At 52.9% G+C, this 23,034-nt stretch overlaps 1 protein-coding gene and 1 long non-coding RNA gene across 26 annotated transcripts in view; one reads left to right on the forward strand and one right to left on the reverse strand.

Annotated features, from left to right (window-relative positions):
- MAPT (microtubule associated protein tau) overlaps nucleotides 1-23,034 on the reverse strand; it is a 108,024-nt gene that overhangs the window by 4,704 nt on the left and 80,286 nt on the right. For 8 of the 25 annotated variants that reach the window (XM_082373774.1, XM_082373781.1, XM_082373776.1 and 5 more), the window contains 7 exons: nucleotides 22,338-22,532; nucleotides 21,155-21,287; nucleotides 19,901-19,954; nucleotides 17,877-18,142; nucleotides 7,794-7,886; nucleotides 3,565-3,646; nucleotides 1,521-1,633 (listed from right to left, as the gene is read on the reverse strand). In XM_082373774.1, the coding sequence (XP_082229900.1) occupies nucleotides 1,521-1,633; nucleotides 3,565-3,646; nucleotides 7,794-7,886; nucleotides 17,877-18,142; nucleotides 19,901-19,954; nucleotides 21,155-21,287; nucleotides 22,338-22,532 (936 nt within the window). The remainder of the gene's footprint in view (nucleotides 1-1,520; nucleotides 1,634-3,564; nucleotides 3,647-7,793; nucleotides 7,887-17,876; nucleotides 18,143-19,900; nucleotides 19,955-21,154; nucleotides 21,288-22,337; nucleotides 22,533-23,034) is intronic. The other 17 variants (XM_082373795.1, XM_082373796.1, XM_082373779.1 and 14 more) reach the window with 6 other exon arrangements.
- On the forward strand, nucleotides 5,908-9,241 carry LOC309619095. The gene is made up of 2 exons (XR_014238763.1): nucleotides 5,908-7,627; nucleotides 8,778-9,241. It is a non-coding gene; the product is annotated as an uncharacterized lncRNA (long non-coding RNA).

Consider the following 23,034-nt stretch of genomic DNA (forward strand, 5'->3'; position numbering starts at 1 on the left):
AGGCGGCACTGAGAAGTGTTCCTGCACCCGGGGAAGCCCAGTGTGAGGAAGCCTGGTGGTCAGTGAGCCCTGTGGGGAGCCAGGACCCCGTCCTACCCCCGCCCTCGGGCGCCTCCATCACGGGTCAGGTCGGCCCGAGGTCTCAGTTTGCAACCTGTGATTTAAGAACACCCCAGCAGGGCTTCCCTGGTGGCGCAGTGGTTGGGAGTCTGCCTGCCAATGCAGGGGACACGGGTTCGAGCCCTGGTCTGGGGGGATCCCACATGCCGCGGAGCAACTAGGCCCGTGAGCCACAATTACTGAGCCTGCGCATCTGGAGCCTGTGCTCCGCAACAAGAGAGGCCGTGATAGCGAGAGGCCCGCGCACCGCGATGAAGAGTGGCCCCCGCTTGCCGCGACTAGAGAAAGCCCTCGCACAGAAACGAAGACCCAACACAGCCATAAATAAATAAATAAATAAATATTAAAAAGAACACGCCAGCAAAGGCTTTTCCAAAACTATGCTGTCGGGCTTTCACCGCAAAGGTGGGGTGTGTCTGTTCAGAACCAGAGGAGGAGGTGGCGAGCGGGATGGGGGGAGGGGTGGTGACTGCCGTGGGGACCCTGGCGGCCTCCAAGCGAGGCCCGGCTGCCACTTCTGACCAGCGGGGCCCCCTTGGGCTGCCACTTCTGACCAGCGGGGCCCCCTTGGGCTGCACCGCTGCTCACTGCTGCGTTGGGTCTCAGTTACCACACCCGCTCTGGGACATCCCTTCTCCCTTCACCACTCCTCAGTCAGCTGCTGGGAGGCACTGAAGACTGGAAAGTGAGCCACTTGCAGAACTTCAGGGCAGGCGTGGGCAGGAAACCCCAGAGGGCACTTTGCTGTATTTATGCAGAAGAGAAAAAGTGCAGCCACAAGACGGCATTCTGCAATGGGCCCAGAGGGAGACGCTGGTGTCCCCCGGCCCCCACTGCACACAGACACCCAGAGCCAGACCCAGGGCCTCTTGAAACTGCAGGGAACGCTGAGGTCCTTGGTCTAGCAGCCTCCCCGTGGACACTTACAGAGGCTTTGCCGAAATCTGGATTCCAGCATCACTGTTTTGCTCTAACTGCCTAGTGACCCATTTAGAAAGTTAGGTTACATTCCCGTGACTGGCTCTTGGTGACTGGGGCTGGCTTTGGTGATGGCTACTTCCTTTTGGGGATGCTTGCCCACCACAGGGCCTAGGGCAGTGGCTCTCACCTTTAACTGCACTAAAGAGTCACCTGGGGGCTTTAAAAGCTCCACTCCAGGTGCCCAGATGGCACCTGAGACCAATCAGTCAGGATCTCCAGGGTGGGGCCTGGCATCAAGTGTGTTAAAGCTCCCAGGGGACATCAAAGGGCAGCCCAGGTGGAGCCCGCAGGCCTGGTGGTAGCTGAGAATCCACGTCAAGCCAGGCAATACAGGACCCTCAGCTCTCCTGCCGTGGGAAACTGGACCAGCCTTGTCCGCCTGACTCTGTTACAGCCTCCTCCCCGCCCTGCCCCTTTACCTTTTTATGCCCTCCGCCAGGGACATGGGTGATGTTGTCCAGGGACCCGATCTTGGACTGGACTCTCTCCTTGAAGTCCAGCTTCTCAGACTTTACTTCCACCTGGCCACCTCCTGGAACACAATACACACAGGGGCACCAAGCCTTGAGTGAGGGCTAAGCAAGTGAGTGATTCCATGCAGACGCCAACCTTGAGGGGGAGCTAAGACCAGCTTTTATTTAGAGTGTGGTTTGGAGCAAGTAGGTCCTTCCAAAGGGCTTGAAAACAGTTTGCTTTCTCTCTCTAATCAGGGTGCACATCAAATATTTACTCAGCAAACTCTTCCTCCTTAGATGATGCAAAGATAGATGACAGCTCAGTTCGCGAGAAATTATTCTAAATTAGTTGGCTTCCAAAGAGTCAAGTCTTTCTATGCCAACATCCTATAAGCTACAGCCCTATAAGACCTCAGAATTAAACTAAATGGCAAAATGCACCCTTAATAAGGAGGGGCCCTGACCCTTTCTCCCTCCTCAGACACCTGATGCCATGCCCAAGTGTGGGAGATATGGCCTGAGGAAGAGACGAACTACATTACTTTCTTTGGAAGGATAAAGCCATTTAAGAAAGCTGCTCCCTTGGGACTTCCCTGGTGGCACAGAGGTTAAGAATCTGCCTGCCAAGGCAGGGGACATGGGTTCGAGCCCCAGTCCGGGAAGATCCCACATGCCACGGAGCAACTAAGCCTGTGCGCCACAACTACTGAGCCTGCGCTCTAGAGCCCACGAGCCACAACTACTGAGCCTGCTCACCTAGAGCCTGTGCTCCGTAACAAGAGAAGCCACCGCAATGAGAAGCCCGCGCACCAAAACGAAGAGTAGCCCCTGCTTGCCGCAACTAGAGAAAGCCCGCACGCAGCAACAAAGACCCAACGCAGCCCAAAATAAATAAATAATTAATTAATTTTAAAAAAGATATCCATACTTTATTAAAAAAATAAAAGAAAGGTGCTCCCAGTGTGGTAGGATGGTGGCCTCAGGAGAGGCATAGTTTTCACTGGGAGAGACTGAACTCCCACAAAATGTCCAGGGGAAGCAGGAAGTAATGACACACCTTCTAGACTACGTTTCTGACGACCTTCTCTTCCTGCAGTCACAGTTCAAGTAAAGACCTCAGCCCTGAACAGGGCCTAAAGCAGAAGGCCCTGCTCTGGCCTTCCAGGCGGAAGTTAGCTCTCCAAGATGGTAGCCACTAGCCACCTGTAGCTACTTAAATTTTATTTATTTTTAAATTTTAATTGAATTTTAGCTTTTTGGCCACGCCGTGCGGCTTGTGGGATCTTAGTTCCCCAACCAGGGATCCAACCCAGGCCTGGCAGTGAATGCGCCGAGGCCTAACCACTGGACTGCCAGGGAATTCCCCGAATTTAATTAAATAAAATTCGTTCAGTTCCTCAACTGCACCAGCCACATTTCAAATGCTCAATAGTCGCATGTCATTAGTGGCTACCATACTGAACAGCACAGGTATAGAACATTTCCACTGTCTCAGATCTATAGATAGCACTGATTTCTATACGGCATGAGATGAAGAGGGAAAGGGTTAGCATGGGGAGTTCCAACAGTATCATTTTCTGTTGAAATGAAGTGACAGTGGGAGCATGGCAACAGCCCAGGGTCCCATGCTGTAGCTGGGGCAGTTGGTGAAATGCCCCTCATGCTGGCTGAGGACCAAACTGGGACATCCACATTAGCCAGGCTTTGGGGGCCAGATCAGGCCCTTTCCCAGCTCTAGATACCCCGTGTGCAGCCTGCTTGGAGAACTGCAGGTTAGGATTTAGACCAGCATCTGCCCTCCGTCCTCATCTTGTCTTGGCCAGCCTGGCCCTGCTCAGGAACACACAGAGCCACACCTCCCAGGCCGCAGCAAGTTCCACCCTTAACACTCCCCTCATGGCCCATCCCATCAGTCCTTCCCAACCACTTCCGGAGAAGGCACCACCCTATCCTGTCCCACCCCTCAGGCCTCCCCGCCCCGTCCTTGCCTTCTACAAGGGCTGGCTACCTGGCTTATGATGGATGTTGCCTAATGAGCCACACTTGGAGGTCACCTTGCTCAGATCCACTGGTTTGTAGACTATTTGCACCTGGAGGAGAGAGAGAATGAGAGAGACAGTAAAATAGGATTATTTTATTGGGGGCGTAATGCAATGAAAAGCAGCTGTGTAAGTCCAGGCCCTGCTCAGACAGTGTTTTCCTGTCTGCCACGAGGAAAACACCCTAGTCATGGCGGGGGAAAATGTGTTGGAATTCTGCCACCCTTGCCCCAGGGGAGCTGGGTCTTCACAAAACAAATGGAGTGCCTTCAATTCCACAGGACAAGGACCCTCAGGGAAAAACAGGGCTACTTCCCCACTGTGCAGGGCCCACACCTTTGGTTTAGCAAACACTTAACATGTGAAAAAGTTATTCTCTTTCCTGACATGAAATCGACAGATCACGTTCAGTGAAGACAGGAAGAAAGAAGGGATCAATGTGATCTGTTTGTGCAGCATTTGAAAAGTCTTGGAAAAGCAAGAGAGCCATATCTGCTGGGCCTCTGAGAGCAGAGGTCGGTGTGGGGCTGTTAGGAGCATTCCTCCCGGGAGAAGCTTCACAAACCCCAGCAGCCCACAACAGAACAGTGGTGGTCAAAGAGAGGGCCCCAGAGCAGTTCCACAACCCAGTAAGAGTCAAGCACCAGCTGCCCGCCCCCGCCCCCCCCCCCCCCCCCCCCGCCATCCTGCCCCAGGGCACACAGTGTCCTGGACATTTTGGTTCTTTACAGAAAGGAGCAAAGCAACACCAGCAGGATGGGCGGGCGGCTCGGCAGAAATCACAGGTTTAGCGTCTCAGGGAGGTTCAGCCTCAGGGAGGTTCAGCAGACACGTAGGGGAGGCCTAAGGGCCCCAGGGCTCAGAGCCAGCCTGAGGGTCCAGCATGTGGCCAGGCCACACAGCCACCCCCCAGCCGCCTGCTGACCTCAGCCCCCCGGAGGACAAACCCACGGGGACCCAGCATCAGCGGAGGGGTCTCCTAGAGGAAGTCTCTACAAAGCCATGGCTGTGAGGGGTCCCTGATGGTCACTGGGTGACACGTCCCTCATGTGAGGTCACCTGAGGATGCAGGAGGCCAATCACCATGGAGCCGGTCAGCTCCTGCTCCCTGCCCTGGAGTCCTGGAGTCACCCAGGAGAGAGATGGCCTCGTGCCCAAGAACGGGGTTAACAAGGACATCAGAAAAAAAAAGGAGTTTTTACTAGGTCTAAATCATCTGGAACAATCCCAAATTACATTAGTTAATCAAAATCATACTGGCGTCTGCCGATTACTGATGGAGTTGATTCAGGCTGACAAGTGGACGTGGCGTGTGTGCGTGGAGGGAGGTGTGGAGAGCCCGCACCTCTGGGTGTCGGTGAGTTAACGATTAAGGACGGATTCTGAGCGGGCACTGGAGGTGGGGTGGGGCAGGGCTATGGGAACTCCCCTCCTTCCCTTTATGAGGGAGATGAAAGTGAAGGCTGGTGTGTACAGGCTTCCTTCTCTTCCCTTCAGCCTGGATGTGGTAACCAGTGGGGGAGAAGGGAGGGTGGAGCTGTGAAGAAGGGAGAGCCTGGATTGGCAGGGAGGGAAAAGGAATGGGGAGGGGGAGGGAAGGGGAGGGGAAAGGAATGGGGGAGGGGGAGGGAAGGGGAGGGGAAAGGAATGGGGGAGGGGGAGGGAAGGGGAGGGGGAAGGAGAAGGGAGGGGAGGTGGAAGGAGAAGGGAGGGGAGGGGAAAGGAATGGGGGAGGGGGAAGGAATGGGGAGGGAGAAGGGAGGGGAGGGGAAAGGAATGGGAGAGGGGGAAGGATGGGGGGAAGGGAGAGGAGGGGAAAGGAATGGGAGAGGGGGAAGGATGGGGGGAAGGGAGAGGAGGGGAAAGGAATGGGAGAGGGGGAAGGATGGGGGGAAGGGAGAGGAGGGGAAAGGAAAGGGAGAGGGGGAAGGATGGGGGGAAGGGAGAGGGGGGAAAGGCATGGGGGAGGGGGAAGGATGGGGGAAGGGAGGGGGGGGAAAGGAATGGGAGAGGGGGAAGGATGGGGGAAGGGAGAGGAGGGGAAAGGAATGGGGGAGGGGGAGGGAATGGGGAGGGGAAAGGAATGGGGGAGGGGGAAGGATGGGGGGAAGGGAGGGGAGGGGAAAGGAATGGGAGAGGGGGAAGGATGGGGGGAAGGGAGAGGGGGGAAAGGAATGGGAGAGGGGGAAGGATGGGGGGAAGGGAGAGGGGGGAAGGCATGGGGGAGGGGGAAGGATGGGGGGAAGGGAGGGGGGAAAGGCATGGGGGGGGAGGGAGGAGGCCAGGCTCTGGAGTGGACCCCGAGCCGGCCGGGAGGCGGGGAGAACCCCTAGGAGGAGGAACAGAGCCCGCCTGCTGGGGGGTCACCTCCCAGCTGAGGAGAAGACGGGCAGGGAGCAAACAGAGGCAGAGCCCAGGCCAAGGGTCCACTGTCCCCAGAACACCTGAGGCTGACACTGTGCTGGGGCTTGTCACCCCCCAGCCACCTTTCACCAGGAGAAGAGCTCTCTGTGGCGGCTCCTACTGCAGTGGCCACAGGCCAAGGACAGCGCTCGGGGCCAGCCCGGGACATCCTGTGGCACTCTGCCGGAGTCACAGGCCAGCCCACCAGCTGGCAGAGAGTGCAGGGGGGATGGGAGGTGCCCCCGAGGAAGTCCCTTGATGTCCTGGGCACCGCCAGCGGCAGAGGGAATGTACCCCCTGCCCCCAGCTTCCGCCTGAAGGAGTGGGGCGCTGGCTGCAGCCACTGGACCCCACCCCTCGGCCCCAGCAGCACAAGCTCCCGCCAGCTGACCAGACACACCAGATGCGAGTTAAACCGGAAAGCACATGTCGTTCCTTCTCTGGCCAGAGCCTGCCACCTGCAGGGAAGCCAGAGAGCCGGAGTCAAAGCTAAAACAGCAACGTCACTCGGAGCCCACGACCACAGCCTGGGGTGGTCCCCACCCCTTCTCTTGGCGGACGACGAGGTGGCAGTGGGACAGGAGAGCAGGGACGGGGGCACGGCGGAGGTACTGAGCGGACACTGGTGAGGAGGCGTGAGTGAGCGCCGTGCAGCAGCCCCGTCGGTGGCAGAGCCGGGACCCCGGCGCTCAGGGCAGCAGGCAGCAGCGCATTGCAAGAATAAACCCCCAGGTCTGGACGCGGATGATATGCGGGCCCAGGCTGGGCACTTTCTGCAGAGAGCCCCCCCCCACCCCGGGGGCTCCCACTGTCACCCCGGCACTGCCAGCCAGAGGCCAGATGCCTGCTCTCAGAAACCATCCTCCTCCCCAGGGGTGGACCTCAAAGGGCCTCGAACCTCCTGCTCCCCAACGGGTTTAAACATTTGCCTACAGCTGACCAAGAAGGCTGGGGGAGCGTGGGAGGCTGCGGAGAAGGGGGGCCGAGCCTCAGGGTGCCGAGTTTGCACCCATTTGTCTGTGAACTTGGTGGATAACAGCAGAGCCGGTCAAGTGGGCAGGCGACAATGAGGATGCCGGCCCCCAGTCTCAGGGACACATCCACTGGGGACGCAGGGAGTCCGCGGGGACGTCTGGAGGAGGCCAAATTTAAAAGGGCTCAAAGCAGCACTTCTGTCCACCCTCGGTTGCAGGCAGGTCCCTGGTGCATTTTTGTTGGGCTCTTTCGCATCTGGAGCTTCTGCCGGGGGTGGAGCTGTTTTCAAACATGAGCCGAGAGGCTTAAGAATCAGCTCATCCCTTGCAAATGCAGAAGTCAAAGGCAAGCAGGGCATGGCCTCTGCTTGCTCTGAGGTAGGATGGTAAAGACCTTTGCGTGGGCTCCTCAGAACAAGCGGGCCAGCTGTCCCCAGTGGAGCCCCTTAAAGTGAACCTGCCCAGGTGACGGAGGAGTCTTAGGTGCTGCCACCTTCAGCCCAAACTCTAACGGGCCGTGGGGCTCCCAGTGAGCGGGGGCGAAGGTGGGGCTTATGCTGCGAGGACCCAGCCACCAGGAACAGGTCAGAGAGAGGACCAGTCACCTTCGCCGTTCTGCCCATGCAGCCCTGGGGTGGGCGCCCCTCCTGGAACGGTAGGCACGGATGTGGGGAGCCTGAGCTACATTTACGTGGGGACCCGGATAGACTCCGAGCCTGAGAACGGTTTATTCTATGCAATGTCTCACAAGTACAAACACTCATGCCACTTCTCAAACCCGGAACCGCAGCTCGGCGCAGGGATAGTGTGACAGTACTCACACTGCCGCCTCCTGGCACGTGTTTGATATTATCCTTTGAGCCACACTTGGACTGGACGTTGCTAAGATCCAGCTTCTTATTAATTATCTGCACCTTTGATAGCCAGAAAAAAGGATGAGTGACACACCACACCCAGATGCATTGCCCCGACAAACATGTCTGGCTGCAGGCCAGGGAGAGGAGGGCAGGGCTCAATCACACCTCCCCGGGAAGCATTCCAGAACTGTGAGAGGTTGGAGGTGGGCCCCACCTTACAGCACTGGGTTTACAAAACGGATCCATCAGGAGGCAGTTCTTCCCTTTACGAGAGGATTGCATTATGGAGGCCCCCTCAGAGAGCACCTGGGAGGCCTAAAAATCGGAGGCGAGTGTCCACCAGGTTGGGATGGAGCAAAATGTACTGTTACATTATTAAATGAATAAATAAAAGTCCCAACTGTGGCCTCATTCATACACCTGCCAGACCCCTCTGAACACTCACCGAGACCTTTAGGTGGCTGTTCTCAAGTCTGTTAGGTATTGGAATCACCTGCAGATATATTTTTAAAATCCCAGACCCCACTCCTGACCTTAGAATCTCAGTCTTTGCGCTTATGAAAAGCACCCCTGGTGCTTGGTTCAGATGGATGCATGGCTAGGTTCAAGAATCACAGACTTCATGGGGAGGACACAGGTGGTTTGATGGAGAAGATAAACCTGGACTCCCTTCCACGGGAGGCCTTGGCCTCCTGGAAGGCAGGGTAAGTGCCTGCCCTTCACCATCGGCTCCTTCTCATCCACAAACCACCAGGCGCTCAGAGGGAACAGGGCGATGTTCCCAGGTGACCTTCCCTACGTTTTCCTGAGCAGGTGTGGTCCAGATGGTAGAGATCCCACTGTATTTCTGCGAGGCTCCTCCTTCTCCAGGCACCAGGGAAAGGGTGTGGGGCTATCAACATTCCAGGGGGGAATGATTTTTACCCAATTTGTCTGTGTATTTCATAGACAGACAACCGTGGTGCAGAGAAGAGGAGCTGAAAAACTCTGCGTTTTGTCTGCTACAGCAGGGATCACATCCTCGCCAGGTGTTCTCCATCAGGAGTGCCGTATTTGGAACCAGTGGGCCTTAGTTTCTATTAATCACAGGTATAAATAACTGCCAACTGAAGTTTCCAATGAAGAACCAGCACTGCCCTCTGAAATTCTGGAAATGGCACCAAGACCTCAGTTGCTGCCAGGTGGGGGCCACTGCCCCTGAGGCCCAGGGGCGGCTTTTAGGGCAGCTGTGGCTGGGGTTCAGAGCCGGGGCCTGGCTCATCTAGGGTGAAGGGCCCCGAATCTGACCCAAGAGCCAGAGCCGGCCATCAAGGGGTCCACAGGTCCTCAGCCAAAGGAGGAAATAAGGACATGATAGCAAAATTTGTTCATCCTACTTTTTGGTTTTAAAAATGGCCTTTCCTCCAATAAAATTTAAAAAAATAAAAATGAAAATAAAATGGCCTTTCCTTTATTACATTATTAATTATTAAATTACATTGATAGGAGATATTATTTTTAGATGTCCTTAACCTGGCAAAATTAAAATATAGTCATCTTCTCTTGGACCCCCATCCCTGTTTTTTTCCTTAATTTCACTTCTCTGAATTGAAAAACCTGGGAAGCACACACCTAATCCATCGCTTTGTTTTCTTTTATGTTCCTTTAAAGTAAAAAGCTATGCCTTTTTCATCATACAAAAGTAACAGGACATTACGATTTTGAAAAACAGAGGTTCCAGAAAGAGGAGAAAACGTTTTCTTGCTAACCCAGCACAGCCACTGTTGCATTTTCTTGAATTCTCTTCAATTCTCATATATAAAAATAAAACTACCATCTCAGACATATAAATGGTAGTAATTATTGTGTACATACTATTTTATATCTTCCTTTACCAAGTATTTGCCACGTTCTACAGTCATCAGAAGCATTAACTTAAAAAATAAGTCATATTCCATTTCATGTTATCTGTGCTATCAGATATTTATATTGATTCCATTTTAAAGAATACAGTCTCACCATGAACATCGTTCTGCAAGGAGTTTTTCCCATTTTGTGGATTGTTTTCATAGCACAGAGCGCCAGAAGTACAATTTCTGGGCCAAAGTTACAAACACTCTATAATAAACTCTCCACACAATTCTCCAAATGGCTTTCTAAAAGGGTCGGATTAATTTCTCCTGTGAGCACTGTTGAGAAAGTCAGTTTCACCATGTTGCTGCCAGCATTGTGCATTAAAAGAAATTGTTTTTCTTATTTCTTTGATTAAAATAAGTAGGTCTGTGTTGTTGGTTTATTATGCATTTCTTTGATTATTATTAAAATTGTTCCTTTGTCCTTTTTTTTTTGCTAGTAGTTGTATTTTTTTTTTTTCTAACATACAAATGTTGACATTTTTATATACTTCCTTTGTAACATTTCTTCCTTTGTAACTTCCCTAGTTTTTAAATGTAAAAACCATCCCTCATTTAGAGGCTGGATAAATACCTAATTCCACATCATCCTTCTCACCTGCCATCACCCACCCCCCCAACCCCACCTCACCCCGGCCCTGCTCCCAACCTTCCCGATGAAGAGGCCATTTAAAGCCCAGAGAAGTTCAGTGACTTTCTCAAGTCAGTGGCAGAATCCACACAGGAATCTAGATCTGGGTGTTTCTGCGGCCACGGCTGCCTATGTAACAACAATATTTTGCCTGAGCTGTTCTCAAGCCTGTTGTCTCATAAACCAAATGAAAACAACACTCTCTCAAGGTGAATGGTGACGTCTATCCTGCCATATAGGAGACAGCATGGCAACGCCTCAGCCCAGGCTTGAGCTGGGACGAAGAGGTAGAACAGGTTTTCTCACCCTGCTTTGTAGGCAACTGCTGTCACCCTCTGCACAATGTCCTTGAATCATTTCATCCCACCCTCTAATTTTAAGGAGTCCCACATGAACTCCTGCTTTGGGGATCATTTTTTATTGATAACTTTCCATTGGCTAAGTCCCAGAAGCAGACTTTCCAGCTTTCATAAGAGAATCGGAGCAGTTTAGAATTAGAAAACACACGCCAATACACAAAATAATAAAACAAGAAGATTGAAAAGACAATGGTAAAAGAACGGGAGGTCGTCAGGACTGACAATGATAAGACTGATCATTACATTTAGCTCTGAGCTTCCTGGAGGCCAAGGCAAAAAGCAAAAACATGTTGGGTTACATAACTCTCTTATCTGACAAAGAAAACTTACCCATTTTTCAAGGAGGATTGCCTTATTTTCTGTATTAATCCTTAGAAGAACATCATCAAAAAACTCAAGAGCCATTAAGCAATAACAAGATGTGCAACATACACAGAAATGTTTTCTCTGTGCAGCTTTTTCTTGTTCCAATCCCACAAAAAAGGCAACGAGCTTTTGTGGGATTTGGCAGGAGACATAAGGATATTTACAAAGCAGACCTGAATTACTGTTAGTTGTCAGATTAAGTCAACACCCTTTTCAGAATGGTAGATTTACAGAAAGGAGAAAAAAGGGCAACGGTTCGTATTATGAAATTGGAATCCTGAAACTTAATTTCCCAACTAGAGTAAACGTATGATATTGAGCCTCAGCTCTGGGCGGACACTGAAAATAGCCAAAGGAAAAAAACAATGTTTTGGAAGCTCCAAATTTTGATCCTGGGGATTCCTAGTCAAGGGATAAATTCCTGTGGTCAGGGTTCGACCCTGGAGGAGACGCTGGGGTGGTGTGAGCCTGGGAGCGGGTCCACTTTGGTTTAATCCATTTCCTGGAGAACCCAAAATGGTTCCAAACCCTCATCAGACCTTGTTCTGGTTCTGTTTGGGCTCAGATTTCTTGAGGTGCTCCAGATCGCCCAGCCCTAGCCACTCCCACCCCAGCAGCTTCCAGGCTGGCCCAGTGTCCTTGGGTCACCCCTGGTGAGGCCTGTCTCGAGCACTGCCTGGCACTGGGCCCGGCTTGGCCTCGCTAGGGTCAACAGGCCCAGTGCTGAGGACTGGGGGCTGGGATGCTCTGGTGGGAATTTAACCTGGGGTGGGCACCGGACGCCCACAGCAAGCCTTCTCTTCAAGTCCAAGGTGGTCAGCCTGAGAAATGACACAGGAGATCAAGTAATAGGGGAGTCACCTCTAGAACTATTTATACTGTTCCTTTAAACAGTGACTGCCCCAAGATTCTTTATAATGATGGGATTTACACAAGATTTTTTCCCAGAAACACAGACGCTGTGTATAGGGAGAGATGCCCAGAGGGTCTCAGAGTTCCAAGGCTATCCCAGAGGAGGGTCCGAGCCTGGCTCTGCACAGCCTGACACTTCAGCTCAAGTTCAGCTGAGTGCCTGGCCCTGACCCAGGACAAGCAAACTATCCTACGTACAGACTCACTTTATTTACTCCACATAAATGTTCCACACGTGTACTTTTAAAAATGAGACAAAGTTTCAACAAATACAACCAATTTTTGAAACACTCAGTGCTCCAGAATGGAGACAGACACAGCATGCTGTCGCCATCTTGTGGCCACCTGAATATTGCAGCCCAAGGCTTTCCAAGCCCGGCAGCTTTGGTAGGTTTCTGTCCTGCCTGGGGCCTTGGCATCCCAGCGACTGCCTTGGACATCCTCGGAGGAAGTGACTTTAGCTCCATCTGCTCAAAGCCAACCAGACCACGCCCCCATGCTCTGGTCATGACTCTGCATGTCCCTTCTCACCTTGGCAGCCACAGGGATACCCCCAGTTCTCCTTACCTGGCAGCCTCAGCCCCATATGAGCTCCTTCTCTCTCACGATGGAAGGTACCTGGGACCTCTGTGCTCTCCGCTGACCACACAGAGACGCTGCTGAGGTTGGTGCTGCCTTCACCTCGGCTGGGCCCAGACCTGCCCTCTTATTCACCTCCCCCTCCGTGACTCACTGACAGTCAAGCCAGAGGCTCTGCGGCGGGTGCTCTCCACTACCCTCTTTCTTCTCCATCCTATCCTGTCCTGTCGGGGCAAACACAGAGCTGGTTCACAGCAGACCCAGCAGGGACCTCCCTCTATCAGCTCTTAACTCTCCAAAGCTCTCGCATAAACGAACAAAACTCCACCCTAACCCACGCCCTTCTGCTACCCCAGCTGGTGCCAGTTTTAGCTTTATTTTGCTTTTGCTCTGAGTATCTCCAGGTGCAGTTTCCCACTATTCTCTCTTCTGTGTCTCCAGCACTCTATGTGGGGGACTGCCCTTTCAAAGACCCAATGACGGTCCCAAACAAGGGTCTGTCCTATCTTCTCTGACTTGGTAACAACTGATATTGTGGGTGACACTCCACAACACAGGTGACCCTCAGTATGGTGACCCTTGATGGTGCAGGTAACCCCCTCAGTGTGGGTGACAACAGTACAGGTGACCCTCAGTATGGGGGCCCCTCGATGGTGCAGTTTGCTCCCTCCTGCATATGCTTCCCTGGCCAACCTCTCCTCTTGCCCCTTTTTATCTGCTCACGTGTCTCTCTCTCCTGCCTGGGCCTGGGGGCAGAAACTCTCACAGCACAGGGCCTGGCGCTCAGAGGTGCCCAAGGAATGTTGGATCAATGAATAAAGGAAAGAGAGAAGGAACCAGCTTTTGGTGCCATTGTATGTTCTGTTTTCTAATTTATTTCTGCTCTTATCTTTGTTTCTGTATTCTTATTCTTTTCTTATATTCTTTTTTCCCTCCAATAAGAACATAATTTATATGCTGCAGTCATTAATTTTTTAAAATAAGAAAAGCATTTAAAATTATGAATTCCTTCTAAGTACAATTTGGGGGCATCACCACATAATTTATGGCATTTGTTATCAAGGCACTTGGAAAAGGCATTTTCATTTCCAAACTGAATGAGCAGTGACAAAGGAAAAGTTTTTAATTCCCAGGCATTTGTGGTCATATTGGTGATATGCACACAATGAAGTTCTGGTGTATTACACTGAGGTTAGAGATTAGAAGCAATTTCTGCTTCTCTATATTTATAGGTATTTTTCTTTATGGACTAAATAGATTATTGACATAATATCTGAACTCTTAACAACAGATAAACCCTTTGCCCTACAGTTTAATTCCTGATATTTGTTAATTTTCCCCTTTCAATTACATGGACTTTCTATGTCCTTTTATCTTTTTGAAAAATTTATTTATTTATTTTTGGCTGTGTTGGGTCTTCATTTCTGTGTGAGGGCTTTTTCTAGTTGCGGCGAGCGGGGGCCACTCTTCATCGCGGTGCGCGGGCCTCTCACTATCGTGGCCTCTCTTGTTGCGGAGCACAGACTCCAGACGCGCAGGCTCAGTAGTTGTGGCTCACAGGCCTAGTTGCTCCGCGGCATGTGGGATCTTCCCAGACCAGGGCTCGAACCCGTGTCCCCTGCACTGGCAGGCAGATTCTCAACCACTGCGCCACCAGGGAAGCCCAATGTCCTTTTATCTTTTACTTTACTAATATCTACTGTGACACCTCCAGTCACAACTGTATTTCTATCCATTTTTTTCTTTTTTTAAATATTTATTTATTTATTTATTGATGTGGACCATTTTTAAAGTCTTTACTGAATTTGTTACAATATTGCTTCTGTTTTATGCTTTGGCCGTGAGGCATGTGGGCTCTTAGCTCCCCATGGGGGTCTCATCCTGGACTGCATACTGGGAACCCCTAGGGAGACCCTCTCAAGATTCTCACGGGCCAGGGAGAGGCTCTGGCACTAGGATTTTTAAAAGAATCCTCCCCCTTCCCTGCCCCAGGTGATTCTCCTTTGCAGTTGCAGGAGAACTGCTACTCCTTCCCTCCCTCCCCACCTTTGGTGGATCCAGCTGGTTCTGTTAAAGTGGCCAAGTGATCATCTGCATTTTCCTTTAAAAGTAATTTCGTTTTGGGCTCTTCAAGCAATACATGTTCACTGTAGCAAATCATGAAAACAGAGAAAAGTACGAAGCAGAAAACAGATGTTTTACATTTTTTTCCAACCAGTGATCTGCTGTGGTTTTCATGCTCCGGAGGTTTACAAACATGACCGTCTCCTGCTCCTCCTTCTTCAACGTGTCATCTGTTCAGGGAGTTGAGTTATCCTTCAGACTCTTGGAGCATTCGTTGTCCCTTTTGTAGCCGAATAAACAGTGATTGAGCACTTACTGTATCGTATGTTGGGCTGAATGAGAGGCCACAGGGACCCAAAGATCTCACGGGGACCTTGAGGGACCTTCAGTCTAGTCATTTTATTTTATTATTTATTTATTTATTTATTTGGTTGCACTGGGTCTTAGTTGCAGCAGGCAGGTTCCTTAGTTGCAGCATCTGGGCTCCTTAGTTGTGGCTCACGGGCTCCTTAGTTGCAGCACGTGGGCTCTTTAGTTGTGGTATGCAAACTCAGTCGCGGCATGCATGTGAGATCTAGTTCCCTGACCAGGGATCGAACCCGGGCCCCCTGCATTGGGAGCGCAGAGTCTTATCCACTGTGCCACCAGGAAAGTCTAAGGCTAGTCATTTTATTTATTTATTTATTTATTTATTTTTAAAATTTATTTATTTATTTATTTTTGGCTGTGTTGGGTCTTCGTTTCTGTGCGAGGGCTTTCTCCAGTTGCGGAGAGCGGGGGCCACTCTTCATCGCGGTGCGCGGGCCTCTCACTGTCACGGCCTCGCCTGTTGCGGAGCACAGGCTCCAGATGCATAGGCTCAGTAGTTGTGGCTCAGGGGCTTAGTTGCTCCGCGGCATGTGGGATCTTCCCAGACCAGGGCTCGAACCCGTGTGCCCTGCACTGGCAGGCAGATTCTCAACCACTGCGCCACCAGGGAAGCCCCAGGCTAGTCATTTTAAAAGGCCTTCTGTGTGGATCCCAGGTGCCTTCTTTTTTCCTTTTCTTGTCGTTTTTCCTGGAGATTAATGTGTTGAACTTTGTTATGGGTCAGGTTTTCTTTGTTTCACACAATTTTCTAGGTTTTCCATGGAATTTAAGGGGAAGCTGTTACTTCCCCTTCTACTTCCTCACATCTCCCCAGTAAGCCCCAAGAAAAGTCACTTTTCTCCTTTAACCTTCAGTTGCCATGGACACACGTCTGCGCCCAGCGCGGTGCGGCCATAACCTGGGGGCACCCTCCCCATTTCCGCCCTGAGCATCAAGTCCCTGGCCCTCGGGGCGGGCAGCTCAGGCGCGAGGGGTGGGCTCCTGCCCGTCAGGCCTGTCACTGCTGCTCTTGGCGGAGCTACGAGAATGGGGCCGAATGGGCTGGGGGAGCCGGCGGGTGTTTGCGGATGTGTGACAGACCCCGCAGGCTGGGAGACACTGATGGTCATGGTCTCCCTCTCGCCGTGAGCACGCTGGTCACAGCCCCACAATCTTCTCAGTGGTGCAGAATTGGCCGTGTGGGGCTTTGTTTTTCATTTTTCAAAACAGAGGCAAATGCTCTGTGCTATGAAAACAGGGCACACACGGGACATCCACAGCGTTGAGGGAGGGGTGCGAACGCCAGTGGGAAACATCCCATCACCTTGGAAACCCTCTCCCTGGGGGTCCCTCTGCCCCCGGAACCTCACAGAGGGGTCAACTTCAAGCCAGCGCCCCAGCCAGCTGCGCCAGAGCCCCTTCTGGAAGGAGACAGGCATCTTTACGAAGCACAGCAAACACTGCAGGAAGGTAAACACGGCTCAGGCCCAGCACTGTGGCCCAAAGACCAGTGCGATGAGACCCCGAGAGGTACCCAGACCTCCCCACCGGGCAGGACCGTTCGGGTCCCAAGGATGGGAAAGGCCAGCAGGGGTCCCTGAGGCTCCACGGGAAGCAAAGTGCAGGGTTTCAGGCAATGGCACCAACATGGACCAAAGGTGCTCCGAGACACCCTCCCTCCGCGGTGACCCAGGCCCTAGACAAGAGTGATTAATAAAATCAAGAGTGCGGGGGCCCCAGCTGGGGGTCCCGACTGAAAGGGAAACACTGGCCCTGCCCACCAGGAGGCTCGCTGCCCCCAAAACGGCCCAGCCTGCAAGGCCCAGCACAAGAGCTGGGTCTCGGTCCTCCGACCCCTTTCCCGGCTGCCTTCTTCCTTCTCTGTTCCCCACGCTGGTGCTGGCGGGGGGGGCTGCTATCGTCTGCATTGCGTCCCCCAAAATCCACATGCTGAAGTCCTAACTCCCAGCACCTCCGAATGGGACTGTATTTGGAACAGGGTCTCTAAAGAGCTCATTAAGTTAAAATGAGCTCATTAGGGTGGGCCCTAATCCAATATGACTGGTGTCCTTATAGGAGGGGGAGACTGGGACATAGTGACACCCAGAGAAGGACCATGTGAGGACGTGAGGAGAAGGCGGCGCCTACAAGCCAAGGAGAGAGGCCCCAGAAGACACCAACCCTGCCGACACCTTGATCTTGGACTTCTGGCCTCCAGAACTATGAGGCATTACATTTCTGTTGTATAAGCCGCCCAGGCCGTGGTATTTTGTATGTCAACCCCAGGAAACTCATACAACGGGGGATGGGGTCAAGAAGAGGAGGAAGAGGGTCCAGGCTGTCCCCATTTCTCTCCACCTCTGGCCCTTGGAAGCTGATATTCTCCAACTTCGGGAGACCCAGAAATGTCATGAGCACCCGTTTGTCTCTGGAAGAATCAGTTGTTCAAAACAGAATCACGAATTTCCCCAGAATTGGGACCTAAACAAATGTCCAACCAACACCAGAGACACACCCACCTATGGACTGGTTATCTCATTTTCGAAACACAAGGCAGCCAGGGAACCCCTGTGGCGCCCACTTTGAGAACTGCCAGGTCGTGGAGCTACAAGCCTGTCACCTCAGATCCGTCCAATCGGCAAGGGCTGAAGTGAGGAAGGGAAGAACCGGTACTTTCTCTCCCCTGAGCAGGGCACTCACGGTGGTAACCCCAATAAAGAACCGAACAGTAACCTACTGTCTTTCCTTGAAGAGGCCGGGGAGGTGCTTGTGCTCTGGGGGCGGGGGGGAGGGGACCCAGGCTGGTGGTGGCAGGAGAGCCACTCGCCCGCCTCCAGCCCCGCTGCGGGGGACCCACCCGCCTGCTCCCGCACAGCCAGCCTTCGCACGCCCTTACCTTCCCGCCTCCCGGCTGGTGCTTCAGGTTTTCCGTGGAGCCGATCTTGGACTTGACGTTCTTCAGGTCTGGCATGGGCCCGGGGGCGGTCTGCAGGCGGCTCTTAGCTGCAGACGGCGACTTGGGTGGCGTGCGGACCACTGCCACCTTCTTGGGCTCCCGGGTGGGCGGGGTCGGCAGGGAAGGGGTGCGGGAGCGGCTGCCCGGGGTGCCGGGGGAGCCGGGGCTGCTGTAGCCACTGCGGTCCCCGGATTTCCCGGATTCACCTGGAGAGGAAGGCGGGCATGAGGCCACTTAGCAAAGGGCTATCTGTCCTGGGCTCCACTCCCAGACTCAGGGCTGGATCAGGCACGTGGGAACAAGGTCAGAAGCTCAGTCAAACCAGCAGGAGGCTGCCCTTGGTCCCATGTCTAGAGAAACGTCCCCACTTCCCAGCCTTGCTGCGTTGCGACAGAGACATCCTGCTTCCCAGAGGAGCAAAAGAGTGGTCGCCAAGGACCACCCAGTACCCCCTAGAGGGGGACCAACTCTGCCCTGTGGCCCTGGGGTCAGGAGAGGCTCCAGCTAGCTGTGTGGTCTCAGACAAGTCATTTACCCACTCTGAGCTCAGAGGAAAAAATTGTAATGCCTGCAGTGAGAGTGAGGCCGGGCAGGGATACGTGGCCTGTGCCCTGAATAAGGGCAATGCAGTGCTGGGCCAGGGGCCCATCTGGATCCACTGGACTCTTTAACCATGGGGTGAATTTTAAGCCGTTCGCCAAGTTCAAGGCTCCTTTCCCTCAGACCCCAGCCAAACTCCCAACTCCTCTGTGGTACCTGGGCTCCCCAGTGGTATTCCTGCTTCGTGTCCATCTGTCCCTGGCCCTCCAAACAAGCCATGCTGCTTCCTGCCGCCCTGCCCTCCCGAGAACCCCCTCCCCACCAAAGCGACGCGCAGCAAATAGCAGTGCACTTTTCCAGGCACGATGCGGCGCCAAGCCCTCCAGGAAGGCTGCTGGGGGCATCCCTCTCCCAGCAGAACAGCCCTGGGCTCCCTAACATGGGTCTCTTCCTGCACTTCTCATCCCCCATCACGCTTTAATAGTTGGCTATTCCGTCTGCCTCTTGGATTCGTGTTTCACCAAGTGTGGCCCAGGCACCCCTGCATCAGAATCTCCAGAGCCACCACGGGGGAGTGGGACCTGTAAGATGCAGATCTCCAGGCCCCATCTAGACCTGCTAGGACAGAATCTCTAGGGGTGGGGCCTGCAAAATTGGTGCTTCCCACGCTCCCAGGGCTTCTTGAGCAGACTCGAGTCTGAGAGCCACTGGGCTGGAGGCTGGGCTCCAGCTCTGAGGGTGGCTGATGCCCCCGCCCCAGGAACCATCTGTACCAAACAGGGACCTGCCGGGCCCCAGGCTGGAGAAGGGCAGCTCTTTGCTGGAAGCGGCGACTTCTCTTGCCGAGGGGAGAAGGAGCATGTGGCTTTTAGCTGAGTCTCCATGTGTGCTGGAACTCCCTCACGGTGCCAAGCTCTGCAGCAGCAGGGCAGACGAAGCCTCCAGGCTCGGTGCCCCCCACCCTCTGCCCCCAGGCACACAGGCTGGCTGGTGGACCTGGTGGTGGCTTCAAATTCTTTCTGCGCCACTGAATTGCAGAGTGACCTTAGGCAAGTTACTCGACGTCCCCGGGTCCAGCACAGCGACCGTCACCCACAGGATGCCAGTGCGATCTCACACGTAACCTGGTTAGGGCCAGTGCAGACCTCCAGCCCCCGTATCAGCTCGAGGCACATTCTCCCCTGGGCCCACCACAGCCCTCGGCTGAAGTGAGAGCACGCAGGATTAGAAAGGCCCGTCGGACAGACATATCCGCACAAACCACACGAAGAGAGGAGCAGGAATTCTGACTGTTCCAACTTCAGGCTCAACGTGGGAAACCTACGTTTCAGAAGCACGTCCTCCCGGCCCTAAAAACCTAAGCCAACCAAGAGCCACATGCGCAAAAGGCATGACCCCGCTGGGCGAAGCAGGCTCAGAATTACCTCTCTCAGATTTTGCCCCTCCAGGGGGTGGTTTTTTCTGCACTTGCTTGGTAGCTTAAAAAGAAAAATCCACATAAAGCCCGTTATCATCGAGCTTAAAGAGGCCTTAACGAGTGTTTGTCTATGGGCGCCCAAGTCATGCCCAGCCAGGCCATCCACAGAGGCGAGCAAGGCGGGGAATGGGGTCAGGGAGCAGGGGCCCCATCTGGCAGGAAACAAGGCCAACTTGGGGGAGATCTGTCCACCCAAGAGCAGGTAAGATCCAAAGAGAAACACACATTCTTGTTTCCAGGTATGACTCCAGTTGCGTGAATCAACTGGCATAATGTCCAGTGAAAAAAAGCAGGGTCAAAATCATGTAAAAATTCCAGTCACAAGTCTGTAAATTACCCCGTATCATATGTATTGTATACATGAGGAAAAACCCTGTGGGAGAAAACCAACCTTAGGGCCTCAGTGCAGGCCCCACCCTACGGCAACCTCGAGAAACACCACAGCCAAGACATGCAGCAGACAAGGGCTCTGAGCGGCCACCCCGGGGCCAAGGAGCAGCAGAGGCCCCGTGGCACCAGCCCAGGCCTCACGCACAGCCCACATAAGATCCACAGGGCCCCTGAGCACCACCCCGGAGCCAGCGCAGGCCAGACGCCCCCCGCGTCATGCACAATCTAAACCCAGTTGCCTGGGACAGTCCCTAGGGCGGTGAGACAGGGGCACTCAGACTGGTTGTCCCCAATGGAAGCAAAATGGCTCAAGTGAAGCCTTGCCTGGTACTCAGAACTGAGTGAGTTTTACTCACAGGAGCCCAGGGGAACGGGCCCAGCGTGTGACTGCTTAGCTAAGATTCTTAGGTTCTGTCAGAGGGTCCCTAACATCCCAGCAAGTTAGCAGGGGCCGTGCCCTGTCTGAGGTCACCTATAGTGACCTAACCCTCATTTGGGGACTGAAAAACACCTCCCAGGGGCCCTGGACGTGGGGTCCAAGGATCTCAGAGAAGCCACTTTTCCATCAGTTATTAGTCTTACGGCTGCATCATCCTCATGCTTAAAAGGCTGGTTAGACTTAGTCGAGCCTCGATTTCTTCGTGGTAAAAAGTGGGGATTCAATATCTAGCTCAGAAAATTAAAAGAATTAGAAAATGAACATATGGTGCTTAGTAAACTGCAGGCCTCGATCAGCTACCAGAGCTTAACTGTCAGGGCCTCCATAGCGAGCTCTCCCCCCGACTTGGATTCCAGAGAACATCCCCCTTACCAGTGCCCGGCGGGGTCTTTGGGGTGGAAGTGGTTTTTGCTGGAATCCGGGTGGCGTTGGCCGGGCCCTTCTGGCCTGGAGGGGCCGCTCCCCGGGGTGTGGCGATCTTCGTTCCAGGTTTACCATCCGCCCCCTGTAAACCAAAGCACGGTAGAGTGGTTTTTATGACCGGGAAAGGTTCCTGCCACCCGGTGTCAATGCCAGCCCCATTCAACCACCGTGGTTCCAAATGAGGCTAAGATCAGGGTGACACTTTGCCAGCCAGATACAACAAATGTCCTCTACAATGATGAGGGTTTGCTGGGCACACAAATCCACAGCCCCTCCCAAATGCCTACCTTTTCCTTCTGGAGGGACATTTTACATGAGTTATCTGCAAGAGCTGAGCTAATGTATTTAATAAAAAGTCAACAGAGCTTATAGCAATGATCGAGTTCATCATCCAACCAGTGTCGGCGGGCAGGACATCTGTAGACTCTTCCTACGTGGACACCATTCTCTGACTCCCTTAGGGATTTATCTGACTGGTGGTGGTTAGTTTCAGAGGGACACGGAGACAGTTTGTTGAAACTGACCGAGTGCTAACAGAGCTCGGCCCTATCCTCCTGTTCTCTCCCAAACAAGCCTCAGGCTTCAGTACCACCTCAGGTGTGCTAAGAGCCCTTGGCGGGTGAACACCAGCATCAATTAGCAAACTGGCCAAAGGTGGAGCACAGATGCACAAGCACAGTCAGCTGACTGGGGACCCAGTTGATGACCTTGACATATAACACAAACTCAAAGAAGAAACTGACATGAACTGAGGACCATGAGATAGTTCAGGAAGGAGTAAACTGGTGGGACAGGCATGGCTGCAGAGTGATGCTGTCCGACCCAGATGAGGGCAACCTGGAAGCACCTCCGGTTACCAAAGTCAGAAATGGACAAAGGAACCCAAACAGAGTGGTGATTTCCAAACCAGGGTCCCCTCCGGTGCCTTAGGGGCTGCTGCCACGAGGGCCGAAGGGGCGCCAAGAAGGATGGCACTGTGCCTCCTTTTCCTTGTTTCAACCAGAATTTTAACTGTTCTACGTGGTGCTTCTAGGTAAGAGCTTATCCAAAGAAAGGTCTTTGCAGCTAGAAAAGCATACACTTGAAAACCACAGGAGAGCAGCCTGATTCTTTCCAAAGGTGGTTTCCTTACCTTGACTTTCATCTCCTTTGCTCCAAAACTGCCAGTTCGGGGTGTGACAGAAGAGACGTGTTTAGGAGAAGATGGCTCTGGGCACACGGCGGGGCTGGAGGGTTTGATCAAAGGGTCTGAGCTACCAGGAGTGGGGCGTTTGGAGCTAAGGCAAGGCCTATTGTTCAGGGTTTTAGCAGAGGAAGGTGTGGATGTCTTAAACATAAACATGAATAAAATCAAAATAAAAGTCAGCACATGGGAGAAATGAACAAACTGAAAAAAGGACAGTAATTACAAATAAATAAGACAGGTAATGGTTTAAAGCCGTGATCTCCAAGCCGTTTGGATCACGCACCCTTATCAGTCCTTCTTATCAGGAAGAACAGGAAGTGACCATGCATCTCATGTACTTGTAGTTATGCATCAGCTAATACGTATACTACGATGCTAACATACGATGAACACTATGAAACTTTCATATGGCAGAACTTGGAAAATGGATAGACTTTCTGGTATGTTCTTTCTCCAGCCCATTGGATCTACTTCAGCTCTGCACTTTGGAGACCACTGGTTTAAAGGTGTCTCGCACCCAAAGAGTTGATGGAGGTCGCCAAAAGTATGTGATTCTTAGGATGTTTCTCAAGAAAACAGCTCCAATGTGTCCTGGGTCAGAAGTGCCCCAGGTTCTGCTCAATTCCAGGTGGGGAGCTCATGC

The sequence above is a fragment of the Balaenoptera borealis genome (genome assembly GCF_965194805.1).
Source record: "Balaenoptera borealis genome assembly, chromosome: 20".
NCBI classification, from domain to species: Eukaryota; Metazoa; Chordata; class Mammalia; order Artiodactyla; family Balaenopteridae; genus Balaenoptera; species Balaenoptera borealis.